The sequence below is a fragment of the Mus musculus genome, chromosome 11 (assembly GCF_000001635.26).
Source record: "Mus musculus strain C57BL/6J chromosome 11, GRCm38.p6 C57BL/6J".
Lineage (NCBI taxonomy): Eukaryota > Metazoa > Chordata > Mammalia > Rodentia > Muridae > Mus > Mus musculus.
This window is the reverse complement of record NC_000077.6, coordinates 70,854,801-70,876,609: the sequence shown is the minus strand read 5'-3', so window position 1 is coordinate 70,876,609 and position 21,809 is coordinate 70,854,801. Positions and strand designations below refer to the sequence as shown.

General features: G+C 38.8%; 1 protein-coding gene across 5 annotated transcripts in view; it reads right to left on the bottom strand.

The window, feature by feature from the left end:
* Rabep1 (rabaptin, RAB GTPase binding effector protein 1) overlaps positions 1-21,809 on the bottom strand; it is a 98,382-nt gene that overhangs the window by 66,496 nt on the left and 10,077 nt on the right. For 4 of the 5 annotated variants that reach the window (XM_006533750.4, NM_001291143.1, NM_019400.3 and 1 more), the window contains one exon: positions 1,736-1,864. The exons of the other annotated variant lie outside the window; for it this stretch is intronic. In XM_006533750.4, coding sequence (XP_006533813.1) covers positions 1,736-1,864 — 129 coding nt within the window. The remainder of the gene's footprint in view (positions 1-1,735; positions 1,865-21,809) is intronic. 5 annotated transcript variants of the gene reach the window in all.

The window sequence follows — 21,809 nt, the reverse complement described above, 5'->3', positions numbered from 1 at the left end:
GGTATTACAAATCTGAAATCCCAGTACTTGTGAGATAAAGGAAAGAGGAATAGGAATAGTCCAAGGTCAGCCTGAACTACATGAAATCCTATCTGAAGCAAAGGATGGAGAAGGAGAAGGGAAAGGAAGAAGGAAAGGGAAGAAAGGAAAGGGAGAAGAGGGGAAGTGGAGGGAAAATGAGAGGGGAGGAGGAGGCGGGAAGAGTCATGCTGGATTAAAGGTGTGCTGTCATGCCCAGTTACATCATAGTTTTGTTACAGAACATTAACAGGATTATTTTTAAAAAGACTTTCAAGCCCAGGATGTTACTTTAGGAGTTCAAGATAGGAGCCTAGCATGCATGAAGCCTGGGTTTAAACTGGAGTATCAAACTAATGACCTAGCATTCGAAAGGTAAAGGTAGGAGGATCAGAACTTCAGCGTTACCCTCAACTATGTAACCAGTTCAAGGCCAGTCTGGGATTCATTGAATTCTATCTCAATAAAATTTTCAGGGTTGGAGAGATAGCACTGGCTGCTCTTCTAGAGGACTCGGGTTCAATTCCCAGCATCTACATGACAGCTCACAACTGTTAAATCCTGTATACCCTCACACAGACATGCAGTCAAATTACCAATGTATATAAAATTAAACAGTTAAAATAAAAAAAAGTTTTTCAAAAAAGATTTTTTTCAATTAAAAAATACAAAAGCAGCCGGGCGTGGTGGCGCATGCCTTTAATCCCAGCACTCGGGAGGCACAGGCAGGCGGATTTCTGAGTTCGAGGCCAGTCTGGTCTACAAAGTGAGTTCCAGGACAGTCAGGACTACACAGAGAAGCCCTGTCTCAAAAACACCAAAAAAATAAAATAAAATAATAAAATAAGATAAAATACAAAAGCTACTGACTTAGGCTACTGATTTTCAAAGTGTGCTACCTAAATCCTTAACAACAGTATCACCTAGTAACTTGCTAAAAATGCTAACTGTGGAGTCCCAGAGTCCTGGTAAAGCAGAAACTCTGTGGCTGAATTGCTATGGAAACTTGTTAAAAGACCAACCATTGGACCACCAGATCCTCATCCCAGTTCTTGACTCAGGAAATGTGGACTACACCCAAATATGTACATTTCTAAGGAGTTTCCCAGGTAAGCCTGATGCTGCTGCAGCTGTTCCACAATAGCACCAAGGAAGCCATATCTATACTGCTTCTAAGCCAACACCTAGAATGCAAACACCTTCCCTGCCTGCCCCTCCTAACTAGATACCCCACCAGATTTAAACACTCATCCTTAACAATTAATAGCACAATGGCTCTACATCTGTTTTCCTCACCTTCAGTTCAATCAACCTTAAGGGCCACATTACTCTGCTCACATTTTGTGTCTAGCACCTAAATAAAATGTAGCCCACAGAGTAGGTACCTAACAGTATATACTGAGAAAATAACTGAATACTTAGTAAATTCCATAACATGTCGGTTTCTATACAACAGAGCCAGGGACTGTACCTCAAATGTTAAGAACAGCCAACTACAATGAAATAGATTACAGTCAGAAAACAGACAAACCTTAATGATGCTTTTTCAACTTGCTCCCCAACTCCACTGAGAACCCTAGTTCTAAAAAGCATTATTTTTCTCACACACACATACACACACATCATGGTTTATTCAATAACAAATATTGTACTACCAGTAACTTAACATTTAAGACAGTTTTGGCAGGAAAGTTGGGGAAGAGACTAGCAAACTTACCCTCTTTAGCCAAATAGAGCTCCTTAAATTTTGCTCTCTTTTGATTAAATTCTTGCTCAAGCTGCTGCTGTGCACGTAAAAATTCTGCATTAATTTTTTCCAATTCTGCTACCCGTTGCTGAAGAGAAACTGAAAAAAGAAATACTAGTTAACAGGTAATAAATTTGTTTATAAGGTTCAAGAATAGCCATCCAGCTACATACTGCTACACATCAAACTAGTAGAAAAACTGAAATCCGTTAATATTCTAGTAAATTTTAATTTTTTAAAAAGAGCCAGACACTTCTATTAGACTTTCATACATATGCTGTGAATGAGTCATATATAATGAAACAGAATCACAGAGAACAAAGCCAATTTCATTACAAGAGCTCCTAATACTGACAGAATGTTAGTCTGTGGCTGGAATAGTTAAATATTGACTTAGTTAAGCTTTTTATCCCACAGCTAACCCCACTGTCAATGTTGCTACTTCCGGTTTCTTTATTATGGACACCCACAGCAACAGGAACTAATCTTCCAGTCCCAAAAGACCCATTCCATTATATGGAAATTATTACACATGGAAAAGACACAAACCCATGGTTCTGTGTCACAGCTCCAATGCTGGCAGATCATCTGTTTTCAGATAAGTCCTGACCACAGTCTGACAATAAGTGGACACATAACTCACTTAGGGGCTCAAGATCTGAAGCTCACTGCCTGTCTATTCTGGTCTAGGCCAGGGACTGTTTTGGTCAAAACACCAACCCTTGGCTCAGCCATAAGGCTATCAACATAATCCCTTTAGGAGGTATTTATCAGCACTAGCCAACCACTGTCTAGTTACCTCAGCTGGCTGAGGTCCCTTTTCTCTACTATATAGCACTGGAAATGAAGGTAATCTGTCAGCTTTATAACCAGGCTTATCTTTAAAGGTCATCCCCTACACTCAAGCCACAGCTCAATTCACAACTGATTTTATAAAATATGTTTAAAAGGCTAGAAGTATACTAATTGTTAGAACTATGACTCATTAATTTTCCTTTCAAAGTTCTCTGCAATAGGATATATTTCTCTAACAAATTCTTTTTTTTTTTTTTTTTTTTGGTTTTTCGAGACCAGGTTTCTCTATAGCCCTGGCTGTCCTGGAACTCACTTTGTAGACCAGGCTGGCCTCGAACTCAGAAATCCACCTGCCTCTGCCTCCCAAGTGCTGGGATTAAAGGCGTGCGCCACGCCTGGCTTCTCTAACAAATTCTAAACCAAACCTTGTATTTGTTCATTCCCATATCCATAAGCTAGCTTCACTACAGAGTTGAAAGCATTAGTATAACTCACAGCTGGAAGAGAGAAAGATTGCTGCTGTGAGCTCCATGTCATTAAAGGGAAAGTTATTCTGAGATACCTCTATAGTCAGACAATGACACCTAACTATTTGAAACCTTGATTATTTTTTTGTTTGTTTGTAAAAAAAAAAAAAAAAAAGGAGAGGAGAAAATATAACAGAACGCAGCCATGTAGAAGAATATATGGAAAGATAACCACTGGAAGGAGGTTTACTATTTAAAATCATGAAGGGAATTTAGTTTAATCTCTTAGCTCCTTATTTCTGCTGGTAGTTACTGTTATATGCCAACAATTAAGTTACTAGCTTCCCCAGAGAACACTAAAATTACTGACACATACTGACTACTACAAAAATAAACAAGGCCTCTGACAAATGAAGGAAACCATTCCACAATGTAAATGCCCTTCAAAATATTATGTGCATGTTAAAAAATACTATGTAACCTAGTAATTTAAAATAAAAATTTTAAAGGCCTTTTGTTCATACTTTTCCCTACACCCTACATCATCCATACCTTCCACTAAACCACACACATATCCATAGGCACATGTCATTCATCATTATACTTATATTTAAGTCAAAAGACAAATGAATCAGCAAAACCCAAAAATGTAGCTTTTAAAATTACAGCCAAAGCCTGGCATGGTAGTTTGTTATTTGTAAGCCCTGCACTTGCCTGAGGCAGGAGGATTATCATGAGTTTAACGTTAGCCTGGACTGGAGTAGTCAGTCCCAAGCAAACCTGGGCTACAGAGTTAAACATTCATATAAATTGTTTTATTTTTTTTTTCAGACAAACATTGTGTTTCCACTCCTCCCTACTGCATCCTGGCTCTGACCCACACTGTTCAAACCCAAGTCCACACCCACAGCTGGCTCTCTCCAATTTATAAAACAGATTAAAATTCCAGAAATCATGATCCATTTGAGGGTTTACCAAGATCCTCCCTTATTTTCATTCTGTTTTGATGTAACTTTTGAAACAATCTATCTCAAGTACTACAGGCATATCACACTTCTACAAAACAGAATGGTCAAAATAACTGCTTTTTACACGCATGTGTTTAATGTCACACGTACAAAAGTCAATTTACGCCAAATAGAAGTTTAGAAATAGGTATATCATAATGCAATCAGAAATCAAACTGAAAACAGTTCTTCAAATGCAAGTGCTATACTATGTGCTAACATGGTGACTCAATAGGTCAGTAATTAGCACAGAGCTCAAAAAGTGCTTAACATGGAATGTAGGAAAAAAATGATAAATGTAAGCGGTCACTTTAAGAGTAGTTACTGCATAAAGAAATACAAAGATCAAATCCCTTTGTAGCCACAAAAGACACTCCTGCCCTCAGGATTCTCACCAAGTTCCATGCTTACTGATTTCCAGGACATACCCCGCCCTGCTACACACAATTTAACTAGCCTCCTCATCAGCTTTCAACAATATTTAACAGCATGGAGTTTTAGTCCATCAGCCTTCACAAACACGGTCCACATATCATTACTTTGTTGAAGTACTAAGGGGGAAATCATCTGATGCTAAGGCTAATTTATTAATTTATTTATCAAGGACAGGAAGAGCAAAAGGGACAAGGTCTCCCTGGCCAAGGCCAGAATGACATTTGTTAAATTGCCAGGGTTGGCCTGGAACTCACAGTGATCCAGCTGCTACAAGCTGCCAATTCTTTGGATTAAAGGAGCTTGCCACACCACCATGTCAAGCCTCTGTGGTTTCATTTATTTTATTTGGTTGCTTGGTTTTGTTTTTCAAGACTGTGGCTACTTTTAATGCTTACTATCCAAAAAGAAAAAGTCACTTACTCAAAATATCTGAATTAAGCACTACCAATATTAAAAGAAGAAAAAGTAAAATCATAAATAAGGAAAAGATCCAATAATTCTTACATATTTGACTTTTCCTAGTTTTACTATTGTTTATTGAGACAATCTCAACTCTCAGTCATCTTTCTTTGTCTCCCAAGTGTTAGACTGAAAGATTGGACCACATCACATTGTCTAGCTTAATTTTCCCTAATTTTTATATGAAAGAATGTACAATAACTTAAAACCATTTTCAAGCCCTCAGCTGTGTCCTACTATATACCTTCAAAAAAAGGAAACACTTTACTAAGTTTAATAACACAAAGCTAGAAAAAGGAAAAGAGAAGTTTGGGTCTTATCTTACTATAACCAGAAACTTTTACTTGAAGATTTTACTCAAGATCCATAAAGACACCCATTTCAAACCACAGAATATCAGTGCAGGGGAAAGAAAAAAGTTCCTGAAACCCTTTGCACTGTCACCAAATTCTAAACTGAAACTACTGCTGGGCACAGGGTAGGTGCTCACAATTCAGCTATTCAGGCGGCTAAGGAGTTCAAGCCCAGCTGGGAAACAGTGAGACCTTGTAAGAAAGAAAGGAGGAGAGAGGAGGATGGAGGGAAAGGAAGGAAGAAAAGCAGAAAATTAAATTATTAGCTATTGTAGGTATACCCATTTAATAAGATGCCAAAGAAAATATAAATGAAAAGAACAAAATACAAAATTACAGATAGCACGATATGAACCATGTAAAAGTACAATAAAAACAGACTGGAGCCGGGCAGTGGTGGTGCATGCCTTTAATCCCAGCACTTGGGAGGCAGAGGCAGGTGGATTTCTGAGTTCGAGGCCAGCCTGGTCTACAGAGTGAGTTCCAGGACAGTCAGGGCTCTACAGAGAAACCCTGTCTCGAAAAACAAAAACAAAAAAACAAAAACAAAAACAAACAAACAACCCAAGAAAAAAAGAAAAAAGAAAAAGAAAAGAAAAGAAAAAATATGCCAGGCCAGAACAGTGGACAAAGCAGGCAAGCCACATATCTGCCACACCTAACTGGGAAAAGAAGCTGTCTGCCAACATCAGCCTAAGCCATGGCATGCTGCCATTAGGAGTTGGCAGAGCAGAAATTCTCTAGGCAACTTGGAAGGGAAACTCATATGGCCAAGGACATCCTAGGGAAGCAAGGCTGCACTCTGATGAGCTAAACCAGGTACCAGGGTACCAGAGCTGAACCAGAAGATACTCAGCAGACCACAGAGCTCAAGGAAAAAAATCGCACAAAATAAAGAACCCTAAACTAAATCATATTCTCTCTCTCTCTCTCTCTCTCTCTCTCTCTCTCTCTCACACACACACACACACACACACACACACACACACTCAAAAGTAAAGCTTAGGGCTGGAGAGATGGCTCAGGGATGGAGGGCGTGAGAGCACTGCAGCTCTTGTGGAGGACTTCAATTCAGTTCTCAGCATCCCCTCTGTAACTACAGACTCAGGGGATCTAATGCTTGGGTCAGGCACACACTCGGTGTACATACATACATGCAAGCAGAAAACTCAAACACATAAAATAGAAAATTAAGATACACATATATTGAGTTAAGGGTGTAGCTCCATTAGCAGAGCACTTGTCTAACATGCACATGCCCCTGGAGTTGATCCCCAACACCCTATAAACTGAGTGTGGTGGCATGAGCCTGCAACTCCAGCCTTGAGAAGTGAAGGCAGAAGTACAAGATTAATGCCAGTCTAGCTTCACATCAAGTTCAAGGCCAGCATGAATGATAAGAAAGAGACTGTGTTCCAGAAAAAAAGTAAAAGGGAAGAGCCTCCTGTTAGCTGATCACGGTAACTCTAATACTCAGAAGGCTGAAGAGAGCTCAAGAATCCCAGACCAGCCTGAGCTACATTAAAAAAAACAAAAACAAAAAAACAACAACAGAAAAAAACACCAAAAAAACAAAACCCAAAAACATGAGTAGGAAGATGGCTCGGCAGTAAAGGTACTTGCTACACAAGCACGGGGACCTGAGCTCAAATTCCTGGTGCAAAAAGAAAAAAAAAAAAAAAAAACCTTTAAAACTTGAAGACAAAACAACACTATGTTTTTCAGCCATAGCTAAACCTGTATCTTCTGCACCGGGACCCTGGCATGGATATTTTCAAAATGGTCGTGAATTCCTGACTGGGAGACTTGGTAAAGAGGCTCTCTTCCAAAGGTCAGGTGGCTGGAGATCCTGGAGACTGCATCATAGATGGCCTTGGCAAAGCTGCCCAGAGTGGCAGTGAGCATAAATCCAACATAGTCTTGCTTTAACCCACTCATAGCGGTTGTCAATTCTAGGCATCAATGTCTCCTTGGACACAGGAGTTTGAATGATGCCAGTGCCTCTAGAGACAGAGATGCAATACAGAGCTGCACCTGCCTTTTTGTTACCTTTGCACAGGAGGAGAGTACAAGACACAGGTCACATCCTCCAGAGCCTCCCTTCATAAAGACAAAGGCTAGTCTCAAGCCAAGATAGCCCCTCAGACTGTGGTAAGCTATCTTTGAAGCACTGACAACCAAGACCAATTTGGCCATTGCTGTCCATAATGGTGACGGATGCCTGAACCTTATCTGCTTGCCAGCTTGGTCTGCTTCTACACTAGAATGATCTCAGAACCTCACTCTTTCAGACTCAATGGGCAGAAATACACCTCCAAGAGCTCACACCTCTCTCAGATGAGATGGCCCAACTTAGTAGCAACCCTCCAGACTCCCACACTGCATTCTACAAGTATTCTACCTAGCAAACTATATTTTCAGGCTGAGGGAACAGCTCAGTGAGTAGAGTGCTTGCCTTTCAACCCTCAGAACCCATGTAAAAAGCCAAACACAGAAGTGTACTTTGTAATCCCAAAGCTGGGGAGGCAAAGACAGGAGAATCCTGGGACTCACTAGCTAACCAAGCTGGTAAGCTCTAAGCTAATGGGAGACCCTGTATCAAAGGAAGCAGGCGGCATTCCAGTGGATGATACTCACATATGCATGCACACATATTCAGAAATTAAAAGTAAAAATAATAATCTAGGACAGGGCTGAGAGATGGCTCGAGGGATTAAAAGTTCTTACCACACAAGCCTGACAACTTAAGCCTGACCCCTGGGACCCACAAAAACCAAATGTGGTTATTTGTATCCATAATCCCATCACTCCAACTCTGAGATATGGTAGCAGGAAAATGGACTGGAAGCACACTAACTTGCCAGATAGCCTGAGTAGACAGAGCAGCACAAACAAGAGAGGCCCTGCCTCAGCAGGATGTAGTAAAAGCACCAACTCCCACAAGTTGTCTTCTGACCCTACGATGTGTCCCCATGGTACACACACCATCATCACCATCATCTCCATCACCATCATCTGAAGAAGAAAAATTAGTGGTGGTGGTGATATTGGTGGTAGTGGTGGTGGTAGTATATTTAAAATACAGAATATTTAAAATACAAGAAAGGAGATAAAGAGTTATCAATGAAACTCTTAGACATTAGTAATCATGACTTGTGGAAGGCAGTACATGCTAATTTTTTTGTTGTTGCTGTTGTTGGTTTGGTTTAGCTATGGCATAGTGTCTCAACCACGTAACCTAAGCTGGCCTGGAATTCATAGAGCTATGCCTGTTTCTGCCTCAGCCTTCTGAGTGCTGGGATTAAATGCCTGAGTTTAAGGCTATTTTTATGATTCAGTATTTTGGCATGAGGGATTTAAGTTTAAATCAGCTGAAAACAATGTACTCATATAATATTTCTCTATCATTCTAGGTAAACAATTGCTAATAAAAACCACAAATCTCATCAACACCTTTAATATAAAATAATTGGTTTAGGATAGCCTAAAGCCTTTATCGTTTACAAGAACAAAGCTTGATGCAACATAAACTGTCCGTTAGGATCATGTTTGATTAAGTTGTAAGACAAATCAAATTTCCCCTGTACAGTTAACACAGAAAATGTAAACTGACATACTTCTTCATTCTCTCTACATTTGTGCTATAGCAACACTATAGTATCAAATCTACATTAGGGATTACTTATTAAATGTTTATTATAAATTAGTAATAACATAAAGGTTATATTTTACTTACAAGGAAATTGAATAAATTACATATGAAATTTTCAGATCAAGGTCATAGGTAGGGAAGTATTAGAATTTTGATAAATAGCTATCAGCCTACCTATATGTAGGTAAAGATTATATCTAAGGATAGAAACATGAAAACTACAGAAATTTCAAAGAAAGAATACAGATGCTAATATTTTCTAGGTAAGAAAACACTCAAAGTTACCCAAAAAATGGTGAATTATAACAGGAATTAACAGTTCAGAATCACATTTTCTGGAATGGTGGCATATGCCTTTATCCCAGCACTCTGGAGGCGGAAGCAGGCAGATAGATCTCTGAGTTCAGAACTAGCCTTGTCTACATAGTTTCAGGCCATGAGACTCTAAACTAAACAAACAAACAGCCCAGTACTGACTAGTACTTCACAATCTGTGTGGTAAAACAGTTGAAGAAACAAGCTCTGGAATAGAACACGGTTCTAAGAGTCAGTTCTACCTCTGACAAGCTGGCCCTTTTACTCCATCTTTGAAAATGAGAACTAGTGTTAATCTGACCTACAATTCCAGGTACACTTCAAGGCAAATGGCTATGATGGTAATCAGTAACAAAAGCCTTAAATTTTTATATAACGTTTACATAGGCAATTTCCTTACTAGAAATTTGTCTTTGAGAAGATATCATGGAAATATGTGTAAAGATTTCATTCCAGAAGTATTAATGACTGCAGAACAGTTGAAACTCTAAAACATCAGTGAATTATGACTAAGGTATTCCCCCTCTCTGTCTATAGTCTCACTTACCATAGTTTCCAATACCAGTGGTCAAAGTATAACAGTTAAAATACCAGAAATAATTCATAAGTTTTAAAGTGTACATTTTGAGCAGCATAAAGAATTCACATCCTCCCACCCCAGCCTATACAGGATATGAATCATCTTTGTCCCCCCTATTCACACAATATATGCTACTCACTGGTAACTTGCTAGCTACTGTCACATGCTTCTGCTCATGGAACCTTTAATTTACTTAATAATTGTGTTAAAGCATAAAGTAGTAATGCTAACAATTTATGGAAGTGAAAGGGAAGCAGTAGAATGCTTCTTTTAGACAAAAGATTAAAGTACAAAGAGATATTCTGAGAGCTAGAGACTACATTCGCCCCAACTATTACATTTATCCAATTATTACAAAACATAATTATAGTGTTTTATAATATTATTGACCTCATACTGTGCCTAATTTGTATTTTATCATAGGTACATATGCATATGGAAAAAGCATAAAATATGTGGGGCTCAGTATTACCCATGGTTTCAGATCCATCTGGGGTCTTGGAATGTGTCACCCATAGATAAGGATCTGCAGTGCCTAACAACAGAAAATCCACAAAATACACTACCTACCTTAATTCAAGATGAAACCTGAATGTGAACACAACAAATTCTACCAATCAAAAAGAAATAAGTATTTCCTATACTAAACTGTCAAGAATAGAATAAATTCCAATTTGTGTTTCCAAATTAGTATAGCCATGGTAACAAAGTCTAATAAAATATCAAAATAAAAAACTATGCCAATCTCAAGAGCATAACTGCAAAGATTTGCAAATCAAATGTAGCTACATACTAGAATATCAAACCAACAAAATTATCTAGAGTTTATCTCATATATGCTAGAGCTATATAGCATTAGAAAATCCATTAGTATAATTCATTTTGTTGAACAGTTCAAACATATGTGAGATAGCACCACAAATTACAAAGGGAAGTGAAGCCATTAAGGAAATTTCTTTTAAAAAACAGAATTACCAAACAGGATGATTCACATGCCTGACGTTGGCAAATGTAATGAAGTAAACAGCAAAAGATCAAAAAGAACAAATATACCCCCAAATCAAAGCTGTTTTCTTTTTCCTACAGGAGAGAGGAAAAAAACAAACAAACATAGCAGTAACCAGGTCCCCAGAAGAAAGTAGAAAATAGGAGTGTGGGTCACTGACATGTCTGAGAAGACAAATAGCATTTCTTGAGGTGTACACACAAAAACCGAACCCTTTACATTTTAAACCACTAGAAATTGTTTTTCCAATTAATCTCAGATGAAAGTAGTCATAACTGGCAACAAAAGAAGGCTTGGGCTGAGGCAGGAGAATCAGCAGTTCCATAACAAACCACCACAGCTGAAAAAGTAAAAGTACAGTAACAGCTGGGATTGTAGAGCGATAGCAGGCTTGCCCAGCATGTGTGAGACCCTTGGTTTTAATGCCAGAACTGCAAAACAAACAAAACAACTAATAGACATACACATGCCTGCATATAGTTACATATATATATAAAAGTTCATTTCTACATTTTGTTTTCTATGGGCAATAAGAATTTTATCTAAAATTATTAAATATTGTTAAGAAAGAAAAATAACTTGATATATATTCTAACTTAATAAACAGCTCACAGATGCTGGAGAGATGGCTCAGTGGTTAAGAGCACTGACTGATCTTCCGAAGGTCCTGAGTTCAAATCCCAGCAACCACCCATAATGAGATCTGACCATCTCTTCTGAAGACAGCTACAGTGTACTTACATATAACAATAAATAAATCTTAAAAAACAGCTCACAAAGAAACAATAAGGTTGGATATGGTAGCATACACCTTTAATCCCAGTACTTGGGAGGGAATTTTGTTTGTTTGTTTTGATTTTGTTTTTCAAGATGGAGTTCCTTGTATACATAGCCTTGGCTGTCCTGGAACTAGCTCTGTAGACCAGGCTGTCCTTGAACTCAAAGATCCAACTGCCCCTGCCTCCCAAATGCTGGGATTAAAGACCAACACTACCAAGCCCAGCTTCTACTCAACTTTCATTTACTCAACTTAGAAGCAGAAATGAAACTACCTTTAAAAAGATTAAAAGGATTACTTTTTTTGTTGTTGTTGTTGTTTTTCAAGAAAGGGTTTCTCTGTGTAGCCCTGGCTGTCCTAGAACTCACTCTGTAGACCAGGCTAGCCTCGAACTCAGAAATCCACCTGCCTCTGCCTCCCAAGTGCTGGGATTAAAGGCATGCGATACCACTGCCAGGCTAAAAGGATTACCTAATATAAGTAATATATTTAACTTGATACAGTAAAGGTAAAGAGCTAGAAAGCTGGCTCAATGAGAGAGCACACTGCTCTTGCAGATAGGAGCTCAATTCTTAGTACCCAGTTCTGGTGGCTCACAACCTCCTATAACTCCAGCTCCCTGGAGCCAATGCCCTCTTCTGGCCTTCACAGGTGCCTACACTTAGAAGTGTACATACACAGATTCACTAAGATTTTTAAAAAAAAAGATCCAAACTTGAACAAAGAAAAAAACCCTGGTTTGTCTTTCTTAGTTTATAATTCAATGAAAACACTTTACCTTCTTATACACATTAACTGGGAGTCAAACCTGGACCCCTACCTAGTACATGGTATTTTTAAGTGTTGTATTGCACAAGAAAGATAAAGTGGAAAAAAACATATGTGTTCGTACTGAATTTTATCTGAATGAGTAAATACTCAAAAATAGCCAAGAAAATTTTCAAATGATTGATGAAGGACATCTGGCTCTTTAAATACTAAAACATTACAGAAAAAAATAATAAATAAAACTATGGAGTACAACTATAGAATTGTCAGCTGAATAACAACACTAATACTGGACTAATCACTGCAGAATGCAAAAACAATAGCCAGCCATTTATCTGATTCCTTACATCAAAATAAAAACCTCACTGTAATCAAATATTTAAAAGTAAACACTAGAAAATAGCAGGCAGAACATAAACCTCAATGCCCCAAAGAAAAACCCTGGTAACTGAGTCACATAAAACTGAAAATGCTTCTACTCCCATTTTCAGATCCTGGATGGTTTTGTTCAATTCCTTCACCTGTTTGGTTGTGTTTTCCTGTAGTTCTTTAAGGGATTTTTGTTTTTCTTTTTTAAGGGCTTCTACCTGTTTACCTGTGTTCTCCTGTATTTCTTTAAGGGGGTTATTAATGTCCTTCTTAAAACCCTCTACCAGCATCATGAGATATGATTTTAAATCCAAATCTTGCTTTTCTGATGTTAGGGTATCCAAGACTCTCTGTGTTGGGAGTACTGGGTTCTGATGATGCCAAGTAGTCTTGGTTTCTGTTGGTAAGATTCTTATCACCTTTCACCATCTGGTAATCTCTGGTGTTCCGTGTTCTAGCTATCTCTGGCTGGAACTTGTTCCTTCTGTCATAGGTAGATATTAGCCCAGAAGCTCAGAATACCCAAGATAAAATTTGCAAAACACATGAAACTCAAGAAGAAGGAACCTCAAAGTGTGAACACGAAGTTCAGAGCAGGGACTGAAGGAATGACCATCCAGAGACTGCCCCACCTGGGGATCCATCCTATAAACAACCACCAAAACCAGACACTATTGTGGATGCCAACAAGAGCTTGCTGACAGGACCCAGATATAGCTGTCTCCTGAGAGGCTCTGCCAGTGCCTGACAAATACAGAGTTGGATGCTCTCAGCCATCCATTGGATGGAACACAGGGTCCCCAATGAAGGAGCTAGAGAAAGTACCCAAGGAGCTGAAGGGGTTTGCAGCCCCCTAGGAAGAACAACAATATAAACTAACAAGTACCCCCAGAGTTCCTTGGGACTAAACCACCAATCAAAGAAAACACATGGTGGGACTCATAGCTCTAGCTACATATGTAGCAGAGGATGGCCTAGTCAGTCCTGTGAAGGTTCTATGCCCCAGTATAGGGGAATGCCAGGGCCAGGAAATGGGAGTGGTCGAGTTGAGGTGCAGGGGGAGGGGAAGAGGGGATAGGGGACTTTTGGAGGGGTAACTAGGAAAGGAAATAACATTTGAAATGTAAATAAAGAAAATATCTTATTTTAAAAAACAAAAATTAAAATTAAAAAAACTGAAAATGCTTCCATATGCAAAAACACTAAGTTTTTTAAAAATGATATAATACTCTACTGTACTTATTACATACGACAATGGTCAATTTCTCCATACAAAAAAATTTAAGTTCACTGACATACAGGGCTATAAGCATTGTCACATACTGCCAGACCTCCCTGGGAATGAAGTCGGTGCTTAACATTAAAATGTTTAAGTGTGTACATTCTGACACAGAAATGCCATTCAAAGACATTGTCCCAACAAAGACATGCGTAAGGATGTTCACTGATAAGCAACATACAAGGATACTCACTACAGAATTGTGATGACAATAATTCACCATTAAAGAGCTTTTTAAATCACAGTGTATCTACATCAATAAATATGAATGGTTTGTTTTTAAACACAGTATACTAGGGCTGGAGAGATGGCTCGGCGGTTAAGAGCACTGACTGACTGCTCTTCCGAAGGTCCTGAGTTCAAATCCCAGCAACCACATGGTGGCTCACAACCATCTGTAATGGGGTCTGGTGCCCTCTTCTAGTGTGTCTGAAGAGAGTGACAGTATATTCATACATACATACATACATACATACATACAGTGTGCCCAAGACTCATTCATTTAAAAAAAAAAAAAGTATAATACTAGCAAGTACCCAACACATGGTAGGTTAAGGCAAAATAATCATTTGTCTCCTGTACTTTGAAACCAGCCTAGACAAAATAGTTAGGCCAAGTTTTAACAAACAAACAAATGATGAAAATAATGACATAATAATTACATTTTTTAAGCTTTTTTTTTTTTTTTTACTGTATATGTGTTTTGCCGCACCACATGAATGCCTGGTATCCACAGAACCTGAAGAGGGCCTGAGAGCCTCTGGAACTGGAGCTACAGACACTTGTGAGCCACCACGTAGGTGCTTAGAACAGAACCCAGTGTTCTACAAGTGCATCCAGTGCTCCTAACTGCTGAGCCATCTCTCCAACTCTGACATAGTAACCTATAAAAATCTATGTACCTCACTCAGCAGTCTGGCTGGGCTGGAACTTGCTAATTAGCCCACAATGATCTTGAATTCAGAGAAATTCTGCTTCAGCCTCCTTACTGCTGGAATTGTAAGTGTGCACCATTATGCTCAAGAAAATACTGGGTTTGATGTTAAAAATATTTTTAAAATTAAAAAATATATAAAGTAAAAGAATAAGGGCTGGTGAGATGGCTCAGTGGGTAAGAGCACCCGACTGCTCTTCCAAAGGTCCAGAGTTCAAATCCCAGCAACCACATGGTGGCTCACAACCATCCGTAACAGTGTCTGAAGACAGCTACAGTGTACTTACATATAATAAATAAATAAATCTTAAAAAAAAAAAAAGAATAAACAAGTACATCACTATAACAAAACAAAATGTACCATAAATATGTTTACACGAATACTACTAACCTTACTGGCAAAAAACCAAAGGCAGCACAACTGGAGAAAAAAAACAAAACTTTTTAAACAAACTCTAGTAAGACATCTATATGTTGAACTGCAAAACAATGAACTTAGACATAAACTCTGTATTTATCACAAAAATAAACTCAAAATAAATCACAGACAAATGTAAATGTAAAAAACAAAAGTATAACACTCTTAGAATGATAAATAGAAAAATCTAGATGACCTTGATCTTGGAAACTACTTTTTAAATACAACAAAAATAAGTCATGAAAAAAATTAATGGATTAGTTGGAGTTCAATAAAATTTAAAATTGCTACGCCAAAGATACTGCCAAAGAATGAAAAAATAGCCGGGTGTGGTGGCGCACGCCTTTAATCCCAGCACTCAGGAGGCAGAGGCAGGCGGATTTCTGAGCTCGAGGCCAGCCTGGTCTACAAAGTAAGGTCCAGGACAGCCGGGGCATTACAGAGAAACCCTGTCTCGAAAAAAACAAAAACAAAAACAAACAAAAAATGAAAAAATAAACCACAAAAAATAAAAAGAAAAATGGGAAGGGAAATGAAGCTGTAAATCAATTCCAGAGCCCTTGCCTAGTTAGTATGCACAAGGCAATGAGTTTGTCCTCAGTGCTGCAAAAGAGTCTAAGAAAGGCCAGGCACAGCGGCACAAACATGCAACTCTAGCAGCTGAGGAGACAGCTGAGGAGGACTAGTGAGGCTCAAGGCATCCTGGGAACAAAGTTCAGAGCAGTTTGGGCTACAGACAGAGAATGTGTCTTTAAAAACAAAAATCAAGCCAGGTGATGGATGATGGTGCCCACCTTTAATTCCAGCAGGAGAAGAGACAGGCAAATCTCTATGAATTCCAGGCCAGTCAAGAATACCCAGAGAAATCCTGTCTCAAAATTAAAGGAAAGAAATGTAACAACTTAATGGAATAAATGGTTAAAAGATCTGGCTGGACTCCGCAAAGATGCCCAGACAGCAAGTCAACTTGTGAAAAAGGTGTTTAATATTACATGTCATTAAGGAACTGCTATTTTTACTATTATGAACATGATACAGTAGATTAACAAAATTGGGAGAATTTCGCCTTTACTAAAAGAGTTACAGATCCTGCTCAAAAAGGACATTTTGGTGTGCAATGCATATCACATGTCATGTCCACAGCATTTTATTCAATTACAGTACATTACTGTATAATGAGCACCAGCAAACTCTCCAGTACTGAAGCATCTGCTTAGCCTGACAGAGGAAACCATGCAAAACAGGGAGGGTCAGTTCACCCTCACAGAAGAGAACCCCAACATGACAGAAAGCTCCTTGATACCTGAAAATGTTTTGCCCAAAAAGAAAATACTCCAGCTCCAATTGGGGTTGTTTGTTTGTTTGTCTGTTTGTTTGTTTTAAAGATTTATTTATTGTATGTCAGTCTCTTCAGACACACCAGAAAAGGGCATCAGATCCCATTACAGATGGCTGTGAGTCACCATGTGGTTGCTGGGAATTGAACTCAAGACCTCTGGAAGAGCAGTCAGTGCTCTTAACTGCTGAACCATCTCTCCAGGCCTAGTTCCAATTGTTTAAGGGAAAGAAGAGAAATAATTTGGGTTCAAAATCAAAAATCCACTTAATTCTCTACCAACCTTTCACATTTATGTCCATGGGAAACTTAAAATTCTAATGCCTGTTGTATCAGTGTAAATGGACTGGCTTCTCTCCTACATAACTAAATTATCTTTGGAACAACTCAGGTGGGGTGGGGGAAAATCAAAGTGCTTCCTTCTTTGGTTAAGATAACCCAGAAGAACCAAAAAAAGAACAAAAATAATTGACTATAATTGAGGTCTCAGAACTGTAACCTGAGTAGAGGTAGCTGGTCTATTTATTCACAGAAATCCAATCATATGTAGCTGAAAAAAAAATTAATGACAGACTACATGCTACATACATTTAGTGAATCCCCTCTTCCACCTCAGTTGCCTGTCTTACTCACCCTTTCCTTTCCTTCCCTTCCCTCCCCCAAACCCACCCACCTGAGACAGGGTTTTGGATTCTCTGTGTAGCCTTGGATGTCTTGGAACTTGCACTGTAGAACAGCTAGCAGAGCTCCACCTGCCTCTGCCTCCCGACTGCTGAGATTAAAGGTGTGTACGTCCCATCACACCTGGCCATCCTTTCCTTTCTTTAAGAGTAAATCCCTGTATCTCTTATTGATATTCAAGCTCTTGATCCATCTCATTGCCTCTCAAAAGCTGAAATCTAGCCCACTTCTTTTATAAGTTTAACCTCTTCTTTACCTCTAGCAGTTTCTCCAGCATCCAAATTTAAATCTTTTATATATATACACACACACACACACACACACACACACACACACACAAATGCATGTGCACAGGCACAGACATATATATCCTTGCCACAACCTTACTATTGCCCCAAGTGGCATAACATCTGTTTATCTCCAAAGTTTTACGTTGCAATCTATACCTGCTACTTCTCTGTGCTTCTTCCTCACCCCCCCCCCCCCCGCTTTCTGAGAATCTACACCTGCTGATTTCAATGACATCTGTTTTCATCTGACTTCTCTGTAGTACTTGTATTAGTGACCATCCTCCTCTCCCTTCAAGTTCCCCCTAATTACAGTTTCTACTTATCAGCCCCTCTCTCCTCACCTTAAAAAAACAAGGTCACTGTTTTCCTCTTCATCTTCCAACTCAAGTTTTGTCTGTGACCTTCTTCACTGACTATATTCTCCCCAAATACTGTTTGTCCTTGGTGATTTCTAAACATTTTACTTCCTCTTTCTTCCTCAAACTCCCCAAACATTTACTGGATATGTCTACATGGCTATTCTATCAATAATCCAGATTAACATATCTGACACCAAAATTAGTACTCTGTTAAATGTGCCCTTCTCCAGGTGGCCCAGATTGGTAGATTATCGATATTCTTATGATCCTCTTCAACCTCTCCCTGTTTGAATCATATACCAAAAGTTCCAGCCAAGTTATTAATCTTTCCCCAGTCCAGCATCTGTTTTCACCTCTCATTCCCACTGACTTTAGGCCAATCATCCCTCCCCACATTACCTAGAAAATTCAAAGCTCCAGCTGGGCAGTGGTGGCATACAACTAATTCACAGCACTTGGGAGGCAGAAGCAGGCAGATCTCTGAGTTCGAGGCCAGCCTGGTCTACAGAGTGGGTTCCAGGACAGCCAGGGCTACACAGAGAAACCCTGTCTCAAAAAAAAAAAAAAAAAAAAACCAAAAAAAAAAAAGATCAACAGATAAAAATTATGTACAACATAATTGTGTGTCTCCATATGAAGATTGTGTGTGTGTGTGTGTGTGTGTGTGTGTGTGTGTGTGTGTGAATCCTGTGAAATGGCTAGACCTGGGCTTCAAAATTCATGACCTCATAAATTTATCACTTTAGTAATGGGCACACCACAAGCATTTGTATTTTTTAGACATGGTCTCATGTAGCTGAGGCTTTGAGTGAGATCACATGTCTGCATTTCACTTACCATAATGCTAACTTGGTTTTTGTCATCACAAATGGCATAATTTCCTTTTAAAGGCTCAATAGTCTTTTTTCAATATACACACAGATTGTGTGAGGTGTTACAAAAGACAAGGTAATGTAACTTAACTCTCTTTCATATACTGATCACATGTACTTTGGATACCTATACCTCAGAGTTATAACGTGGTGCTTCTTTTTTAACTTTGTGGGGACCCTCTATGCTGTTTTGCCACAATAGCTATTATTTACATTCTCACTAACAGGGAATAGGCACTTTCTTTTCTTCATTGCCTATCATGCTTACAACGGTATGTCTTTCTGAGAACTGTGTTCTAACTAGAGTGACATATTATCTCACTGTGGTTTCTTTGCATTCCTTGATGATTAGTGAGACTGGGAATTTTTTATGTGGCTTTTTGTTTGTTTGTTTGTTTTTAAGGTTTATTTATTATTATATCTAAGCACACTGTAGCTGTCTTCAGGTGCACCAGAAGAGGGCATCAGATCTCATGGTTGTGAGCCACCATGTGGTTGTTGGGATTTGAACTCAGAACATTCGGAAGAGCAGTCGGCGCTCTTAACCACTGAGCCATCTCTCCAGCCGGTATGTGTTCTTTTAAGAAAAATCTGTTCATTTCCTGGCACTGATAGTCACACCTTTAATTCCAGCATCCAGGAGGCATAGGCAGGTGGATCTCTAAGTTGGAGGCCAGACTAGTCTACAGAGTGAGTCCCAGGACAGCCATGGCTACACAAAGAAAGCCTGTCTCTGGGAGAAAAAATAAAATAAAGCTCTTCAGATATCTTGTCCCCTTTTTAATTGGGTTATTTTCTTACTACTAAGTTCCTTATATTTGGAGAGTTTTTTGGTTTGTTGCCCACCCCCACCCCACCAGGGTTTCTCTGTGTAGCCCTGGCTGTCCCGGAACTCACTCTATAGACCAGGCAGGCATTGAACTCAGAGATCTGCCTACCTCTGCTTCCCCAGAGCTGGAATTAAAAGCATGCTACTGCACCTGCACTACTGCCACCACACTACTGTCTATGTTTTTTTAGTGTGGACATTTTTAACAATGTTAATCCTTCCAACCCATGAACACTGGATACTTTCATTTATTTGTATCCTCTTTCAACAATGTTTCATAATTTTTAGCTTCCAGATAGATCATTTCCTTTGCCATTATCTTCTGTAGCTATTTTAAGTGGAACTTATTTTTTCTAAGGTAGAGGGAAGTTAATACATAAAAACACTAGAGTTTTTTAGGGTACAAAGTTATTTTATTTTCCTTATTTACTGGTTTATTTTTGCAATACTAGAGATTGAATTACAACTGAGCAAACTCCCCCCCCCCACTTCTATCACCCTGATATCTTGCACCTGAATTTGTTCTGTGTGTATGTGTGTTTGGATGTGTCATCATCAGAGTTTTTTACCTTTTTAAAATCTATCTATTACCTGCATGCATGTACGTGTGTGAGGGTGTCAAACTCCTGAACTGGAGTTACAGACAGTTGTGAACTTCCCTGTGGGTACTGGTAATTAAACAGGTCCTCTGAAAGAGCAGTCAGTACTCTAAACCACTGAACAATCTCTCAGCCACATCTTCGGAGTTTTCTAAATAGAAGTGTGTTAAGTTTCTGCCAATGTAACTACTACCTGAGAGGAACAATTTATAGACTGATTTGGGCTCAGTTTCAGGTTTCAGGCCATGTTGCTATGGCAGAATCATGGCACAAGGCATGAAGAGCTGAATGTTTCACTGCAACCAGGAAGGGAGATAACAAATGGAAATCCTGAGACACGATACAACCTCCAAAGGCCTGTTCCCAGTAACCTACTTGCTCTGATAGACCTCATCTCCTAGTTCTTCCACCTCTCAATAATACCATGAATTATGAAGATATCAGTAGAATAACTGATAAAGGCAAAGCCCTATGATCCAACCGTTTCCTCCAAAACTCCACCTCTGAATATTGCTATTTTGAGAACCAAACACTCTGGTGGCAGTCTATTTTTGAGCCTGCAGTTTAACCTCTTTCTTTTCAATTTGGATGCCTTTTATTGCTTTCTCATACCTATTGCTCTGAATAGAACTTGCCATTTTATGTCAAATACAAGTAATAAAATGGCCATCTGTGTCTTTTTCCAGTGTCAACACTTTTCCATTCAGAATGTTAGCTATGTCAAAATTGGTGGTTCTTATGTTGTGAATTCTACACCTTGAGTTGAGTTTTTGCCAAGGGGTATTGACTTTTGGCAAATGCTTTTTCATCTATCTATTAAAATAATCACTCTATGGCTTTTGTCCTTTATTTCTCGTGATGGGGTCACCTATATTTGTGTGAACCATTCTTGCACCTCTGAATGAATCCCACTTAGCAGGTGAATAATCTTTGTTAATATGCCACTGAATTTTGCTCTGTATTAGCTTCCTGATGATTTCTGCATCTGTGTTCAAGAGTAATAGTTTAGCTTTTGTCTTGTTTTTTGAGACAGGATCTCACTATATTGCCCTTGTACTTTCAGGGCTCCACCTACTTGTGCCTAGATGCTGGGATTACTGGCATTTAGCACCATGCCAGGCTTTTTTCTTGTGTCCAAGTCTGGTTTAGACAATAGAGTAATGAGAGTATTACAGAGAGAACTTAAAAAAGAAGTCTTTTCCAAATTTTAAAGGAGTTTTAGCAAAACTGTATTAGTCCTGCAAAACTGTATTAGTCCTTTTGATACTTGATGGAAGGCATCAGTGGAGTTGTCAGACCCTGGGCTTTTATACTATGATAGACTTACTGATTCAATCTTCTTACTGGACTATTCACATTTTCTATTTCTCCTTAATTCAATCTTGATAAATTTCATGCATCCATGAACTTACTTCCCTCATTTGTCAAAAATTCTTCATAATTAATTCACTGACTCTTTATAT